This window comes from Canis aureus, chromosome 25 (genome assembly GCF_053574225.1).
Source record: "Canis aureus isolate CA01 chromosome 25, VMU_Caureus_v.1.0, whole genome shotgun sequence".
NCBI classification, from domain to species: domain Eukaryota; kingdom Metazoa; phylum Chordata; class Mammalia; order Carnivora; family Canidae; genus Canis; species Canis aureus.
This window is the reverse complement of record NC_135635.1, coordinates 6,371,467-6,390,436: the sequence shown is the minus strand read 5'-3', so window position 1 is coordinate 6,390,436 and position 18,970 is coordinate 6,371,467. Positions and strand designations below refer to the sequence as shown.

Below are 18,970 nucleotides of genomic sequence, written 5' to 3'. Positions count from 1 at the left end.
GAGGAGGGCGGGGGGTGGGAGTGAATGGGTGACGGGCACTGGGGGTTATTCTGTATGTTAGTAAATTGAACACCAATAAAAAATAAATTAAAAAAAAAAAAAGAAAATATGTTCGGGGGATCCCTGGGTGGCTTAGCGGTTTAGCACCTGCCTTCGGCCCAGGGTGTGATCCTGGAGTCCTGGGATCGAGTCCCACATCAGGCTTCCTGCATGGAGCCTGCTTCTCCCTCTGTCTGTGCCTCTGCCTCTCTCTATCTGTGTCTCTCATGAATAAATAAAATCTTTATCAAAAAAAGAAAAGAAAATATGTTGGGAGAAAGAGAAAAAAGGAATCAAAAGATGACTCTCAGGCATTGGATGAATTATCGTGATATTAACTTTATTTAATTTGAACATGTTATGTTTGAGATACTTGTTAGACATCCAAGAGATGTCAAGTAGTTAATTAAATATGTGAGTTTGAAATTTTTCAAGAGAGGTTCAGGCTGGAAATACACATTTGGGATTCACAGGAGCAGAAGCAATATTTAAAATTAGGGATTTGAATGGGATAATTAGTGGGAGAGGGTACAGAGAATTGGGAAGATACATCGGGAAAATATAGTAGAATTATCTATTGGTATCGGACAGATATGTCTGTTTCTTAGATGTAAAGTTGTTAATGAATTTATACTTTGGGAATCTTAAGATTATAGACGACAGTTTAAAACTGAGGAGTAGGGACCCCTGGGTATCTCAGTGGGTTCAGTATCTGCCTTTGGCTCAGGTCATGATCCCAGAGTCCTAGGATCCAGCACCACGCTGGGCTTCCTGCTCTGCGGGGAGCCTGTTTCTCCCTCTCTCTGCTGCTCGTGCTCCCTCTTGCTAGCTCTCTCTCACTCTGTCAAATAAATAAATAAATAAAATCTTTTTAAAAATAAATAAAACCGAGGCGTATATGAGAATACTCTTCACTTTTCCTCCCTACCCTTACATGAGTCAAGGGAATCATTCAAAAGTTATGTTTCAGATCCTCTTTGCTAACTCTAGTTGCAAACATGCTATTGAGAAGGCATCCAAATAGTTTATTTGGCTCTTGACATTATTTTTTTTAACTCAATATCTTTCCTTTGTTTCTCATTCATTTCTGTGTCTAGCCTTGCCTCCCTGCATTGAACAAGGATCAGAATTATGATTGTTTGCTTGGATGGAGCAAGAGAAATTCCAGATGGATTAAATGTAAAAAAAGCACACACACACACAAAAAAAAAAAAAACAGAAGAAAAATTTTGGACACAGATGGTAAAGGACTTTGTAAGCTTAAATGCAGAGAAAATAACACAAAAGGGAAAAATAGACTGGCTACATAACACAGTTTAAAAAGTAAAAAAAAAAGTAAACAGTAAACTTTGAAAAAGTTTGGAACAATTTATAGCAAGTGATTAATATCCTTTTTATTTAACTACATCATTCAAATAGAAAAAATAATACTATGAATGCAGTAACAAACAGGAAAAATGGTATGCTAATGATAAAAGAGGAAACATCAATGTTTAACAAACATTTGAGAAATGTTAAATATTACTTATGATGAAAAATAAATGTAAATACATGAAAGAAGTAGCATTTTATGCTTATAAAACTGATAAAAGATTAAAATATGATTTTTTTATGCTTTTCGCTCTTTTATTGAGGTCTTTGATACATTTTGACTTAGTTTTTGTGTATGGTGTTGGATAGGCATCCAGTTGGATTCCTTTGCATGCGGCTCTCTATGGTTTAGAACATCACTTATTGAGGAGACTGTCATTTTCCTGTTTCATATTCTTGGCCCATTTGTCATACATTGACCACGTAAGTGTGGGTTTCCCTCTGGACTTTCTGATGTGTTCCATTGAACTGTGTGTCTGTTCTTGTGTTGATTTAAAAATGGTTCTCAGGCCTGGCAAATAAGCATTGTCAGACCCTCTAATATTCTGTTGGTTTGACTGTAAATTAATGCAAATATTTATGCAAGCATATGGGCAATATAAATCAAGATCACAAAGTACTTATAGCACAAAGACAGGAGTGGAAATGCAGTGAGAAGATGAAGGATTACAAATTCAGTGTAAGCCATGCTTTTACCAACAAAATTCATACATACAGTGTATATCTGGAAGGTAAGAAAGGAAGTCCACTATGGACCTTATGACATAGGGTCTGCAGTAAGAATTGAAAATAAAGCAGAAGGTGGCAAGCACACGTGTAAGTGTGTGCCAATAACTATCTCACTCTCCTAAGGGAGGGGAGATTGAGTATAGATTGGTCCTTGGATCTATCTCTCAAAGATGCAGGTGAGGAAGGAAATGGTTGCATTATGTCAATGATACACTGTTAGCATCAGTTTGTGTGACTTCATTTACATCCTTAGTTAGGGTTTGATTTGGATAAGGATGCCTTTCCTGTTATGCCCATAAACTGTATCTAAATATGTCCCCTTTGGAAAGTTTCTCTTAAGAATATTTAAAGTCAGGGTGGGGGAGTATAATGATGTTATTATTAACTATTCCTTTATTTAAAAAGTCATTAAGTTATATTAATTCTACTCCTACCATATCTCAAATTTAGGTCACTTAGGGAGAACCATGCTCCACATGAGGTACCTGGTTGGCTACACTCTGTACTAGAACCTCCTTTTCCTTGACAAAATCAGATGATGTTAATACTTAGAATAATTTATGCAAGGGCTATTTATCATTGATATAAAACCATTATCCATAATATACTTCATTTTGAAGTATATTTTTTCTGAAAAAAGATTTTTTGTATATTACATCTTAAAAATTATAAAATACTTCTTTTATTCATCCACTATACATTTCCCCTAATTTTATAGAATTTACTATATATTTAAGAGTTCATAATAAAAATATAACACCAACAATATTTGTTATTTTGATTTGTAAGAAGTTAAGAAAATGCCAAAGAAAAAATCTTACTTTTGGTTGATTCTTATAAGGGTAGAAATACAATGATTCATATTAAATATTTCATTACAGAGGTCATGTGAGTCCGTTTATATACTTTGGGTTGTGAGCTTATTGTTTCCCCCTCCATGGCTCTTTTGTGACAAGAAATTAATTTATTTGATTGAATATATGTCAAAGCAACACTGGGCAGTAGACTCGGGTTTGGCTGAGTGAGACCATCAGATACTGAATAAACTAATTGGTTTGATATCCTCAGGATTGAGTGAAAACATCATTTTGAGACCGCATAGGCATTCACCAGTTTTGAGTTCCAACAAGGTCTCTATTCTAGTCAACAAACATAATCTCATCCCACACAGTAGTCACTACCAGTGAAAAAATATATTTTTTCTTTTTAATGAACTAAGGCAGGTCTCCACTAATCTGTGTCTTTGCTTTCTGGCAACTAAGTATATCGATTTTTTAGGTTACTCCAAGTTAGGTGAATGAAACAAACTTCATTTAGTATCATCTTCAATTAGTAACTCATTTCCACTTTGAAGTGTGTTTCACACACATCTTTTTTTTTTAAAAAAAGACAACAAAACACTTTGATGCCTATAATTCCAAAACTCTTGAACAAAATAAACAGATTTGGACATAGTCTATACTACTTCATCCCAGTACGTATTTCTCAGTCTTCATTGAATTTTCTTGCCAAATACTATAAAATAAGCAATAACACACTTAAACCTCTATTACCAAGATCCAAGAGGTTATTTTCATCAAATGGCAAATTTTTGAAGTGATCAAGTTAGACATTATTAATATATTTCATCACCTGTTCTCTCATTGTCTTATAACCAAATACAATATGAATTTTCCATATATAGAGAGACACAGTTATTGCTTCAACATTTTATGCAGAGCTGCCTTCACCTCCTGGTTCTTGAGGCTATAGATGAGGGGGTTCAGCAAAGATGTGATCACACTGTACTGAATGGAAACCACTTGTTCCAACTTAGAGCCTGAGAGGGGAGTCATGTACCTGAATAAAGCTGTGCCATAGTACAAAAGCACCACAGTGAGGTGGGAAGAACAGGTAGAGAAGGCTTTGCCTTGACCCCCAGAAGAACGGATGACTAGGATGGCAGAGATGATTCTAGAATAAGAGAAGAGGATGAGGGGAAGTGTCACAAATCCCAACAATGCACATGACCCAGCAAGAAGGACCTCATTGGCAGTAGCGTCAGTGCAGGACAGAGGGAAGAGAGAAGGAAGCTCACAGCAAAAGTGAGGGATGACATTGGGGCCACAGAAATGTAAGTTGTAGGTGAAAAGACTATTTGGCAAGGAGTTTAGGAACCCCACTGCCCATGCTGCAATTATCATCCCAACACAGAGAGGCCTATTCATAACCACACTATATAGGAGAGGGTGGCAGATGGCAGCATAGCAGTCATAGGCCATGGCTGACAGTAAGCAGGCCTCTGTGCTCCCAGAAAATATGAGAAAGAAACTCTGGGTCACACAGCCCCATGTAGAAATAGTTTTCTTTTGAGCTAATAAATTCTGCAGCATCTTAGGCATCGTTACTGAAGAAAGGCAGAGATCTAGAAATGACAGGTGACCTAGGAAGAAGTACATGGGTGTTTTAAGGTGAGAATCATTTCTGATCACCAGGATCATCATCAGATTCCCCATCAAGGTCAAGAGGTAAATCACCAGGAACAGTACAAAAAGCATGGTCTGGATCTGAGGATTTCCGGACAGTCCTATGAGGACAAACTCGGTAATGATGGTAAGATTTTTCATGATTAAAGTTACTGGCCCTAGAAAGAAACATAATGCAGTTGAGTCATCCCAGATGAATAAGACTTTTTAAAAAAATGTGACTTCCAGCTTAGAGGTATAAATGAAAAACTATGAGGTCAAGAAGTTTCCCTCTGGGTCACATTCACCATCCCCATTATTATTTCAATTCTGGTGGCATGAGCACCCCAAAGTGCTTCCTCTGTAACTGGTTCTTTGAACTTTAATACCTATTTATTCAGGAAATATTTAATAAGCATCCAAGTGCTGGATACCGTACCAGATCCTGGGGATACAAATAATGTTTGAGACATTATTCCTGCCCTCAAAGGGCTTAGAATTTAACAGGGCAGAGAAACATGTAAAGAAGCAAAATAGTCTGTAATAACATAATGCATAGGACATAGCAATGGCACAAATATAAATTAATTGTCTCTGGATAACTTGGAAAATGAAGAATGGGTAATGCTTAGCCTGTTTTGGGATATTTACTCCACTAAGTAAACAAAGTGGAAGACAGTGCTCTAGGCAAAGGAAATGGCATGATCAAATATAGGGGAGGCATGAAATATTAGTGCCTCTCTGAAGAACTTCATCAGCTCAGAGTGGTTGGGTACAGGGTGATTCACAAGGGCATGTGGTGCTAAGTGTGAAGGTCATGTGATCAAATTGGTAGTTTAGAGACATTCACCCTGGGGACATGTGGAAGATGAGCTGGAGGCAAAGCAACATATAGTTAGGGCAGTGAGTTCATTCTTTTAGTAGATACTTACCAAATACCTACTATGTTCCCAGCACAATTCTAGACTCTTAGGCTGTATCATTGAACACAACAGACAAAAATTTTTATCTTCACAGAACTTACATTCTAGTTGGGAAATTTAGAAAATAAATAAAGACATAAGTAAGTAAGTATAATGTGTTAGAAGGTGCTATGTGCTATATAAAATAATAATAAAGCAGGGAAAGGGAGACGGCTAATATGGGGGTAGAGGAGGGCAGTGAGGTTTGCAATTTAAATAGTGTGGTCAGGAGAGGAGTGACTGAGATAGGGTTATTGGAACAAGGATTTGAAGGTGATGAGGTCATTATCCCTGCAAATGTTCTATGGATGGAGAATTGGGGGAGTATAGCACTGAGTCTAGTCAGAGCTGGTGAGGGGTTAACAGAGGCTCTAGCAGTGAGAGATTAGAGGAGACAGATTTGAGAGATATTGTTGAGATGAATTCTAAAGAATGTCATCACCAATTTGTTGTTTAGAGTGAAAGTAAGTAAATTAAAAATGATTCTCCAGTTTTTGCCTTTGGTAATTGAGTGGTCCCATTCACTGCAACAGGAGCATATTTGAGGCAAAGATAATAAACACAGTTTTGAATATGTTGTTTGATGAACCCTGTGAGACAGTGAGAGGGTGTCCAGAAGGCACTAAGAGATAGGGTCCTGAAGTTTAGAGAAGATATTTGGGCTGAATGTATGAGTCAAAGAGTCATAAACAAACTCACCCAGAGTGAGCCCATTTATAAGAGAAGACGCTCTAGGGTGGAGTTCCATATGACAGAAAAAATCCAATGGGAAAAAGAGAAAGAGAAACACAAAAGATCTCATTCAGCATGGTCAATCATGGACCCATGCCTTTCTGATTTGAAGGACCCACTGGAGGTCATACAGCACAATGCCCTGTTGATAGTTGAGGAGATTGAGGTCCAGTGAGGGAAGACATAACTCCTGCCACCAACTCCTTTACTCACCAACCCACCCATCATCCCTGTTTCTCTTTCTCTGCCTATTGTGTTAAGAACCCTCAGGTCTCAGCTCAAGGGTCATTTCCTCAGGGAAGCCCTTACTCTGCTTCTAATTTTCTTTTGTCACATTTGGTTTTCTATTATTATGCTTGCTATAATTGTGGTGCTCAAACTCACAACCCTGAGATCAAGACCTGAACTGAGATTAAGAGTTGGATGCCTAACCAATTGAGCTATCCAGGCATCGCAAAATAAATAAACTTTTCTGAATATAGAAGAGAGGTACTCCCAACCTCCCTCAACCTGTCCCCATCCCTGTAGTCAGTCTTTGTCTTATTACCCTGCTTTGTCTTCATAACACTTACCAACATCTGGTATTTTAAAGTACATTTATTATCCACTTTCTCTTCTACTAGAATGTAAACTCAAAGACTTTTTCTTGTTTTGGCCATTACTATATATCCCTAGCACTTAGAATAATACCTAGCATATAGAAAGGGCTCAGTATATATTTGATGAATGAATTTGTTTCATGTATGTCTGTGTTTTGAGAAGTTCCATGAGGACTTAGACCATGCCAGTATTTTTTATTTTTATATCCTCAGAGCTTAGCACAATGCCTAAAACTTAGTAGGCATTTAAAGTTTATAGAATAAAATCATAAAAAAATCACAAGATAGCTTTTGCACACTATTCAACTTTTAACATATCATATATTGGAGCTCAGAAAAACATTTTTGATCACCGAATAAGTAAAAGAATAAATAAAATAAATGAATGTATGATTCATAGGCAACCCTGTTAGTGAGACAAACTGCCATTGGGCAGTAAGATGTCATATTATACTCTAATGCCTGTGCCCCTGTTCTAAGGAAGGGGACAGTTTGAAATCCCTGTGACTGTCTTGGATGGATGGCAATGAGGCTGTACAAAGAGTCAGAAGACCTTGACACGAGTCTCAGCTACTAGTCAGGCAGTGTGGCTTTAGGCACGTAGGCAAATCTGTATCTGAATCTCTTTTTTCTTTTCGTTTTCAAAGATTTTATTCATTTATTTGAAAGAGAAAGCGCATAAATAAGGTTAGGAGCAGAGGAAGATGAAGAGAGAGAAGCAGACTTCACACTGAGCAGAGAGCCTGACATGGGGATTGATATCAGGACCCAGAAATCATGACCTGAGCAAAAGGCAGATGTTTAACTGACTGAGCCACCCAAGGGTTCCTGATTTTCTGTTTTGTCATTAGATTTATCTCCCTAAGTCTACATGGCAATAGATAAAAATGAATTATTTTTAGGATTTAACATTTCTGGTTTCTGGTAAGGAGGGAAGATGGTACTAGAGTAGGAGGATCCTAGGCTCATCTCACCCCATGAACACAACTAGATAACTATCAAATAATCCTAAATACCCCAGAAATCAACCTGAAGACTGAAAGAATAAACTCCACACCTAAAGGAAGAGAAGAGGCCACACAGATGAAGGTAGAAAGTGTGGAGATGTTATTTAGGGAAGAAAGGAATTGTGGGTACTGTGGAGGAGAGGAAGCCATGGTCACAGAGAAGAATTAGAGAGACTGGAGGACACAGGGAAATGCACAAGGAGAACATTTCCCCCAAAGCCACTGGCTTGGAAAATGAGAGGGACTGAATTTTGTGGGTTCTTGCAACCAACATAGCTTAAAGCCTGGAGTATTAAAGGGCAGTAGGGCTGGCCAAGATAGAGCCTGGGGCACTGTGCCACTCTTGGAGAGAAGGCAGGGAAACAAACTGGGGACAGATGGCATGGAAACAGTGATCTGAAGAATGCAAGGGACACACAGGAAGGTGATTATTTGCTCTTCTTGGAATGCATCCCTGAGAGGCAGCATTCACAAGAATGCATCTCTAGGAACAAAGAAGCTAGCTGTTGCCATTTTCTTCCCCTGCCCCTCAGCATAAACACAGACCTGCAGGAAGCAGCACAGTGCCAACATTAGCTGCCTAACTTGCTTACACTAAGCCCCACTCCCCTGCACTCCAGAGGGACTGCCTTTCTCAGTTAAGCTTGCTTCAGCCCCAGTGTGGCATGCCCCTCCCCCAGAAGACCAGCACAAACCCCTGCCCACACCAGGTTGCCCCCCCCCCCCCCGCCCCCCGAGTTCTTCAGGGCCTCAATTCTGGTGGAAGTGTTACCAGGCCTCATTTCACAAGCAGGCCAGAGTACACCTGGTTAAAACTCACCGCATTCAGGTCAGGAACCAAACACTGCCCACAGCACGCAAGATGAGCCTCCTTAAATGATTGACCTGAAGGGTACAGCAGCCAAAATACAACAGCAGAGCACAGGTAGCACACACCAGAGACATTTCCTGAAGTTCCAGGCCCTGGGCACTACATGACCTCTTCTTTATAACCATTACCTTCAGGAGCAGGAGACATGGCTTTTCTTTAATTTATTTTTTATTGGTGTTCAATTTACTAACATACAGAATAACCCCCAGTGCCCGTCACCCATTCACTCCCACCCCCCGCCCTCCTCCCCTTCTACCACCCCTAGTTCGTTTCCCAGAGTTAGCAGTCTTTACATTCTGTCTCCCTTTCTGATATTTCCTACAGACATGGCTTTTCTAACACAGAGTAGAAGGTAGAAACTTAGACAAATGCCAAGACAGAGGAATTTATCCCAAATGAAAGAACAAGGCCATAGCCAGAGATCTAAGAAAAACAGATATAAGTAACATGCCTAATAGAACTTTTAAAAGATTTTATTTATTTATTCACGAGAAACACACACACACACACACACACAGGCAGAGACATAGGCAGAGGGAGAAGCAGACTCCACGCAGGGCACCCAATGTGGGATTGGCACCCGATGTAGGACTCGATCCCGGGACTCCAGGATCATGCCCTGGGCTGAAGGCAGATGCTCAACCACTGAGTCACCCAGGCGTCCCACCTAGTGGAAAATTTAAAGTAACAATCATAAGGATACTTACTGGGCTTGAGAAAAGAATAGAAGACATCAGCGAGATCCTTGCAACAGAGATAAAAGAGTTGAAAAACGATCAATCTGAGATGAAGAATACAATAAACAAGATTGAAAGCAGGTTTGATGCAATGAACAGGACACTGGAAGAAGCAGAGGAACAAATAAATTAGTTACCCAGAAGACAAAATAATAGAAATAGTAAAGATGAACAAAAAGGACAAAGAATTATGCAACATAAGAAGATTTAGGGAACTCAGTGACTCATTAAACATAATAAAATTCGTATTATAGAGGTCCCAAAAGAAGAGGAGAGATAAAAGGGGGAAGAAAATATATTTGAAGAAGTATAGCTGAAAACTTCTGTGTTCTGGGGAAGGAAATAGACATCCAGATCCAGGAGGCACAGACAACTCCCATCAAAATCAACAAAAGCAGGCTAAACACCAAGATATATTATAATTGAATTCGCAAAATATAATAATAAAGAAAAAACCTTAAAAGCAGCAAGACAAAAGAAGTCCTTAACTTAAAAGGGAAGACCCATAGGGCTAGCTGCAAATCTCTCCACAGAAACTTGGTAAGAAGGGAGTGGCGCAATATATTCAACATGCTGAATGGAAAAAAATTGTAGCCAAGAATACTCTACCCAGCAAGGCTGGCATTCAGAATAGAAGAGATAGCTTTCCATACAAATGAAAGCTAAAGGAGTTTGTTACCACTAAATGGGATGCTTTAAGTGCAAAGGAGGACCAAAAGTGACAAAGGACAAGAAAAAAAATCAGAGAAAGCTCCAAAAACAAACAAAAACAAATAATAAGATGGCATGCAATGCATATCTGTCACTAATTACTTTGAATGTAAATGGACTAAGCGCTCCAAACAAAAGACATAGGTGTCAAAATGGATAAAAATACAAGACCTATCTATACGCTGCCTACAAGAGACTCATTTTAGACCTAAAGACATCAGCAGATTGAAAGTGAGGGGATGGAGAAATATTTATCACACAAATGGATGTCAAAAGAAAGCCAGAGTAGTGATACTTAACATTAGGCAAACAAGACTTTAAACCAAAGTCTGTAACAAGAGATAAAGGAAGGCACTATAAAGAGGACAATCCAACAAGAAGATCTAACAGTGGATCTTGTCCAGTGTGTCATTCAAAGTCATTGTTTCCAAAAACAAACAAACAAACAAACAAACAAACAAAAACCCAAAAACACCAAATCATTGTTTCCTTGTTTTCTGTTTAGATGCTCCATTAATGCAAATGGAGTTTTAAGTCCCCTACCATTATTGTATTATTATCAATGAGTTCTTTTATGTTTGTTATTAATTATTTTGTATATTTGTTTGCTCCCATGTTGAGTGCATAATATTTATTTAGATCTTCTTTAGGGGTTGGATTTCTTTCTAAAGAAATAAATGATATAGACACTTAAAAAAAATCCAATAGAACAGAACAATGAAACTAGGAGTCAGTTCTTTGAAAGAATTAATAAGCCTCTAGCTAGACTTACCAAAAAGAAAAGAGAAAAACCCAAATAAAATCACAAACAAGAGAGGAGAAATAACAACAAAGACTAGGGAAATACAAACAATTGTAAGAGAGTATTATGAAAAACTATGCCAACAAATTGGACAATCTGTAAGAAATGGATAAATTCCTAGAAACATAAACTACCAAAACTGAAACAGGAAGAAATAGAAAACTTGAAAATCCTGATAATCAGCAAGAAATTGAATCAGTAATAAAAAGTCTTTTCAGCAGGAACGCCTGGCTTAGTGGTTGAGCATCTGCCTTTGGCTCAGAGTGTGATCTTGAGTCCAGGGATCTAGCATGACCTTGGGCTCCCTGCATGGAGCCTGCTTCTCCCTCTGCCTGTCTCTGCCTCTCTCTGTGTTTCTCTCATGAATAAATAAATAAAATCTTAAAAAAAAAAAAATCTTTCAGCAAACAAAAGCTCAGGGCCAGATCACTTCACGGCAAATTCTACCATACATTTAAGGAAGAGTAAATATCTATTCTTCTGAGACTACTCAAAAAGGTAGAAAAGGAAAGAAAACTTTCAAATTCATTCTATGAGGCCTGCATTACACTGATACAAAAATCAAATAAAGGAACGCCTGGGTGGCTCAGCAGTTGAGCGTCTGCCTTAGGCCCAGGGCATGATCCTGGTGGAGCCTGCTTCTCCCTCTGCCTATGTCTCTGCCTCTCTGTGTCTTTCATGAATAAATACAATCTTGAAATAAAAAAAAAAAGATAAAGATTCCACTAAAAAAGAGAACTACAGGCCAATATCCCTGATGAACATGGATGTAAAAATTCTCAATAAGGGGCAGCCCCAATGGCTTAGCAGTTTAGTGCCACTTTCAGCCCAGGGTGTGATCCTGGAGGCCCGGATGGAGTCCCACATCAGGCTCCCTGAATAGAGCCTGCTTCTCCCTCTGCCACTGTCTCTGCCTCTCTCTCTCTCTCTCTCTCTATTTCTAATAAATAAATACAATCTTTTAAAAAAAATTCTCAATCAAATATTAGTAAACTGATTGCAACAATACATTTAAAGAAACCATTTACCACAATCAAGTGGGATTTATTCCTGAGTTCCAAGGGTGGTTCAATATTTGTAAATCAGTCAATCAATATGATACGTCACATTAATAAAAGGATAAGAACCATATGATCATGTCAAAAGATTCAGAAAAAGCAAAACCCACAGCTAATATCATCCCTGATGGAGAAAAACTGAGAGCTTTTCCTCTATGGTCAGGAACAAAACAGATGTACACTCTCACCACTGTTATTTAACATACTACTAGAAGATCTAGCCACAGCAATCAGATGGAAGGAAGAAAGGAAGGTAGATACCCTTAAGGGAGTAAAGTGAATTGCAAAACAAAAGCAATTTGTGTGTGAACTCTGTTTTTCTGATAGGAACTAGTTTAACTATTTTATGGTCTTTAACAAGTCAATTGATTCTTCTTGGTTTACTTTAAACATGGTGTTGAGCATAAGATAGTCTCCCTGATTTCTCCCTAACATCTTTTGTTACTCTTTTGTCTCATTATTTTAAAATTTCCCTCTTTTAACAATCTTCTACAATGTTTATGCTTTGGAATTACCATCTAGCATTCAATGAAATTCAATTTAAATTCATTCCAGAGCCTTATTAGTGACCTATCTAGAGCAATTTTTCTCCTGTGATGACTTGCAGCTGATACAATTCCTTGGGCAAAATTAAAGTGGCACCATGAATAGCCTGAAATCCTATGCATATGTGATAGATAGATAGATAGATAGATAGATGTGAAAAATCTCAACTCTACCTATAATCAAAGACTTGCAAGCTAAAACTAGATGATGATACTGCTCTACAACTATTTATATGGAAATAAACTATTTAAAACTGTAATAAACAGTGCTGGCAAGATTTGGTGAGACTTTTATGCCCTTTTACATTGTTGGTAGCATTATATGTTGGTATAATACTTTTGGCAATATGAAATACAAAATATCTCTTTTGGAAATTTATCTTAAACACATGCTTCAAAAGAAGAGAAAAAACCTATGTGTGAATATGTATATTCCAGTGTTGTTTTTAAGACCGTAGCACTAGGATCAACCTAAAGATCAAATAATTAGAGAATAGTTGCTACATTTCAGTGGAAACACATGACAATATTAGCTAACGGTGAAAATGATAATTACAGAGAGGAAGAAACAAAATGTCCATGATATATAGTTTAGAAAAAGATCAGAATATATAATTGCTATAAATTCATTAGATTATGTGAAAATATGCATACAATAAGGATTTATATGAAATTAAAAACTGAAAAATTAACAGTTGTTAGGATGGTAACAGAATGGACAACTGCTTTGATTTTTACATTTAAAAACATGCTTTTTATACTTTCAATTAAAAAATATCTTTCTGGAGTAGATAATATATAAGCCACATTGCACCTTTTTACTTCTAACTCAGCAATTAATCAAACCCAATTCCAATAAGGAATATGCAACTCTTTCTTTTCTCATTCTATTTCTGCCTTGCATGTTCTATAACAAACTTGAATTTGGTCTAAGAAGCCATTTCTTTAAGGAGTCTTAGCTGCTCAGATGGAGAATGGAAATAATAATAGTCTGATTTTCCTAATGCCTTTTGCCTGTCCTCTGTCTACAGGTTTCTCAATCCCAAATTCATGATCCAGAAAACTTGGCTGGTCCTGAGGCCACTGGGAAGGTTGGAGGCTAGAGCTTCTCTGCATTGAAAGTTCCCTGATAGAGAAGTCTCCCACCCCCACCCCCATTCCCCATAAAAAGCATTTTAAGGAAAGACAGTGTCTTAAAGTAAAGGATGCTGTGCCCTTGTGGAATGGGAAGAAAGGGGTATCAAGGATGTTCTCTCTTCTTCATTTCTCACCCTAGTTGCAAACTTTGTGGTTTTCCCTGAGTAAATCTTTTTAGACATATGGTATTTAGTCATTTAGATAATGAAAATTTGTTTTTAAAAAATTTTGTTTTATAATGAGAATGTAAAGGAAAGTTAGAGGTTTTGCTTCATCTCTGAAAAATTCTAAGGAGCTGTACAATCAGGCTGTGCTTTCTAAATATTTGGTCTTGCTTGGAGATGGGGCTGTGAACTAAATAAATGAGCTCTCAAATTAACTTCAGCTTAAGATCCTGGCATTTAGCTAGGAAATTTCCCACCAGAGAAAATGAGAATACTCCAAACTTACTGCCACCCATAAGTCAGGAATTCTCCATCCAGCTGCCCACCTGATAGCTATAGCTGCCCCCTCCCCATTCAATCCCAAAGGAATCTCAACCTTTTGTCCAGAATCTGATAAAGGAAGAATACAAACAGATTATGGATTAATAAAGTGACAAACTGGGGTGCCGGGGTTGCTCAGTCAGTTGGGCATTTGCCTTTGGTTCAGGTCATGATCCCAGAGTCCCAGATCATGCTCTGCAACAGGCTCCCTGTTCAGTGGGGAGTCTGCTTCTTCCTCTGCCCCTCATCCTGCTCATGCTCTCTCTCTTAAGTAAATAAATAAAATCTTAAAAAATAAAAATAAAAAAATAAAGTGACAAACTACTTAACCTCCTAAAAATTTCATCTCAGCCCAGCCATGATCTTCTTTTGTGAATTTGGGAAGGCACTTTTACTTGTTCTTCCTAGGCTCAGTTCCCTCTGCAGTGCAATGAAGGTCTAGAACAAATTTCTCACATTTGGTGCAATGGGGAAGATAGAGAAGGACTGTTGAGTCTAGTTTTTCTGCCTTGTTTTAAGAGGTGAATGATGTAGGACACTCAAATAATTCAGGTCTCAGGAAAAAGTGTTATCTTTTCCCAACCAGTTGAAAACTGTGTGTCTATTGCAGTTAAAGTCACCTTATGTTTCGTTTTGGATAAAGGATTAAGTGTTGACATGCATGGGCTCTGGTTTGAACCACTACCTGTTAAGAGGCTTTGGCCATCCTTTTTTTCTTCCTTTGTCTTCTTTATCTCTTCTGATTCAAGGAGAGCTCCTGGCCAATTTGTATGAATTTTATCATTTTTTCTAGTCTTCTACTTGGTACCTATATGCTAGGCTGGCCCTTGGAGAAGGAGAGTGAATAATGAGGACCCCAGGGAGCCTGGGATAGTCTGAACTTATGGGGGAAGTCAGTTGTCTGGGCCCCTGGCACTCTTGCCACTATGGTAGTTTGAGCAAGCGTGGAGTAAGGGGTGGGCACTGCTAGTGCTCTGCTAGCAGGAGACTAGCCTGGGGTTTCTTCAGGTTTGGCAGAACTTTATCTTCCCTATACATTTGCTTGTACACATAGTCCTACCCTCACTCTCTCACATACATGCAAACAGTTAAGCCTCACTTCTAGAATCACAGGATTTTTTTTTAAGATTTTATTTATTTATTCATGATAGAGAGAGAGAGAGAGGGAGAGAGGCAGAGACACAGGCAGAGGGAGAAGCAGGCTCCATGCAGGGAACTCAATGCAGGACTCGATCCTGGGACTCCAGGATCACGCCCTGGGCCAAAGGCAGATGCTTAACCTCTGAGCCACCCAGGCAACCCTAGAATCACAGGATTTTATGGAACACAAAAAATCACACAGATCATTTTATTTGAATCTCCAACCTGAAGCATGAGCTCCACACAGCCTCTCCCATAAGTGTACACCCAGCCTGTTAGAACTTCTTCAGGAATTCTCTTCCATCAGCTAACTACTGTAGAACTGATTTAAAGTTTGTCTCCACCCTGCCTAAAATTCTAATATTATATTACCTATGTTACCATTTCCAAAAACATCTAAACAAGCTTTAACAAAAACAAAGCAACTAGGAAAAACAAAAACTCCTCAGACTGCATATCCCCTAAATCTATGGCTGGCTCTCATATTCTCTATCTCCTTCATATCAAGACTTCTTCATGAAGTTATCTATGAAAATAACTTCTCTATGAAGTTATCTCTTTATACAGTCTCTCCTTATCTTACTTTAGCTAGTTGAAACTTGTCAGTATTATCAAGTACTTCCAAAACCAGAGTTGCAAAATCAGTGTAACTTTTCTGTTTCTTCTCACTAGAATTTTCAGTGGCATTTGACACAACTGACTTCTCTATCCTCCTTGAAACATTCTTTTGTTGGCTTTTTTGATACAAAAATTACTGATTTCCTTCCTCAATCAATGGCTACCGTTCCTGTTTCTCTTTCTGGGTCATTCTCAAGTTCAACTAAAAGTGCTAGACTGTTCCATGACCTCCTCTTCACTTCATTTTCCTTAGATGTTCTATGTCAATCATATAATATCTCCAAACACCATATATACTCGAAGTATTAGCCCTGATCCCTCCCTAGAATAATATATACAATTAGATACTTGACATTTCACTTTGATGTCTAAAAACTATCTTTAACAATTTAGCTAAAATGCAACTAACCAACCAGCCAATCTAACAAATATCAAATCCTTAATTTTCACCCTCCTGGTATGCATTTCCCCCAAATATGCTGATCTCTGCAAATGATGTCACCATCTACCTACCATTTGCTCAAGTAAAAATATGACTTATCTCTGAGCCCTCTCTCTTTTCCAGTCTAATGTAGCAGCAAGTCCTATAACTATACTCTATTAGTTCTCTATAGAGTAGCCAGAGTAATCTTCAAAGCTTGTCTCCTTAAAAATCCTTTAAAAGTGTTACTTTTAACTCTAGCTTCTTCTGCACTAGCTGTTTTCTCTGCCTTGAATGTTCTTCCTCCTGAGCAAGGTGAGTTTCTCTTGTCATTTGATCTCAGCTCAAATAGCATTTACTCAGAGAGGTCTTCCATAACACAACCCAACTAAAATAAAGAACCAGATAGTATTTACCACGTCAGCCTAATGTTATTCTCCACATAGAACTTATTATTGTTTGGGATTTCATTATTCATCATTTGTTTTATTGCTGGTTTTATCTCATTAGGTTGTAAGCTGTATGACAGCAGGGACCCTGAATGTGTCGTTCACCATGGAATTTCCCAGTATGGGGAACAAACCCTGACAATGTAGAATTTTGTTAAATAAAGGGTGGGTTAGGAAGCTGTTACTCAGACACACCAGCTGACATTTTTACATTAAAATATTACCTTTTAAAATAATTAGTACTTGATTATGTGGCCAGAGAAATTTTTATCAATTTTGATTTAGTATTTCCCATTCTGTTGCGTTTTCCTAATATGTCTTCTAAAAAACTCCCACGTGAGGCAAACAAGGAAGAGTTCAGTGTATCTGCTTGACTGGTTCAACTTTGTCTGTAAAGCTCAGTGTCAAGGTTTCCTTAATCTATTATTAGAAATTTTTTAAAAATTGTGGTAAAATACAGATAACATAAAATCTGCTATCTTAACCATTTTTAATGTAGAGTTCAGTAGTGTTAAATATATTTATATTATTGTATAACCAGACTCCAGAACATTCATTTTGCAAAATGCTAATTCTTACCCATTAAATAACAACTCCCCATTCTGCCTTCCTCCCCAGCCCTTGGCAAGCACCTTCTACTTTCTGCCTCTATGAATTTCACCATTCTAAATACCTCATTTAAGTAGAATTATGCAGTAAGTGTCTTTTTGTAACTAGCTTATTTTACTTAGGATAATTCCCTCAAAGTTCATCCATGTTGCAGTGTGTGTCAGAATTTCATTCCTTTTTAAAGCTGAATACTATTCCTATTAGAGATATTTAGCCTTGCACTCTTATAAAAGCCATAGACTACAGAATCTCCTTATTACAATTATTACAAAACTTTGGACTACTTCATTTTCCTTGACACTTTTAGGTCAAGGAAATTGACCTTGACATTTCAAGGACAATTTTATTTTCAACAAAGCACCATTTCCTGCATGTCCTGACTTGGCTTCAAATGTTTTTAATTCAGAGTTTGGTTGCTCTATTCTCTGAATATACCAGTTTTCTCATTCCTAAAGATCTGTTTGCTCTCTTACATTCCTTTGCAGTAATGCATTTCCTCCAAGTTGCTCAGGCTACCGGGGAGAATGTTCAACTTGAGTTTCTGCTTAAAGAACAAGAATAACCTGGTGAGGTGACTGTAGCGGCAGTAAGCCTCACTGAGATGCTACCATAGTGTTTACGTAGAACCACCTCCCTTCTTCTCTTTAGGTGTTCAGGAGCCATATTCCAAGGGAAGATACCCTGAAGGCTTAGCTTGGGTCTCCTGTATTTATCTTTGGCAGTTACTCTGTCAGGACAATGGGCTAAATAACTGCCCTATCTTGATTTCCTGCTGACAGTTCCAGTTGTCCAAGTGGACTAGATGAGTAATACCTTCTCAAAGGAAGAATGGATTGCTGTAGTTGAGGAAACTAGAAGCCATGCCATTTAGGGAAAACAAAACAAAATCCAGTGTACAGTGAATACTAAATAAACATTTTTAAAATAACCTCACAACAGGGATTATTTGACCATCTTATTTCTTCTAAGAAAACTAACTCTGTGTCATCACCAGAAAATAGATCCTTAACCTATCCTGGTCCACATGGAGATAATGTATTATTTTTTAAAATCTGGGTACTAGCAAACATTTCTTTAAGTGCTCTAATATCCCATCTGAGAAAACCCCTGGAAAAGTAGCTGCAGAGAGAATCAAATCAAGAAATCCTTCATTTTAGGCAGAGGGTCCATATGACCCAGTAATGAATAGAGCAGCAGGTTATGCAGATGGTTTTAAGGACGCACAAATAAAACCTCCTCCCAGCATCCAAATATGGCTGCACTATATATGCAATCTGGGTAGAGAGGTTCTTTGAACTGTAGAAAGATTTCTGACCTTGGAACTAAGGCTCTAAACTGAAAATATATATATATAGCTAGATTATTTTCTCACAGTCTATGCTAAGTGTTAATGTCACTAGCCAGAGGCTCGACATCTATAAATGAAAAAGCTGTTTTTTTGTGTAAGGGCTATTAAGAGGATCATGATATATCTCCTCAAAAATTAAATATTCAACTTCCTTTT

The 18,970-nt window shown here is 37.9% G+C and overlaps 2 protein-coding genes across 7 annotated transcripts in view; both read right to left on the bottom strand.

The window, feature by feature from the left end:
- Positions 1-334: 334 nt before the first annotated feature.
- LOC144296902 (olfactory receptor 8S1-like) overlaps positions 335-18,970 on the bottom strand; it is a 170,688-nt gene continuing 152,052 nt past the window's right edge. For 5 of the 6 annotated variants that reach the window (XR_013363834.1, XR_013363833.1, XR_013363832.1 and 2 more), the window contains one exon: positions 335-880. The gene's annotated coding sequence lies outside the window, so the exon portion shown is untranslated. The remainder of the gene's footprint in view (positions 881-18,970) is intronic. The other variant, XR_013363830.1, reaches the window with a different exon arrangement.
- Positions 1,484-6,402, bottom strand: LOC144296903 (olfactory receptor 5BS1-like). Its single transcript, XM_077870274.1, has one exon. It carries the CDS (start codon positions 4,743-4,745, stop codon positions 3,834-3,836), a length of 912 nt encoding a protein of 303 aa, XP_077726400.1. The 5' UTR covers positions 4,746-6,402; the 3' UTR covers positions 1,484-3,833.

Coding starts and splice junctions, on each gene's coding strand:
- LOC144296903 (XM_077870274.1), bottom strand. CDS start 4,745: ATGAAAAATCTTACCATCATTACCGAGTTTGTCCTCATAGGACTGTCC.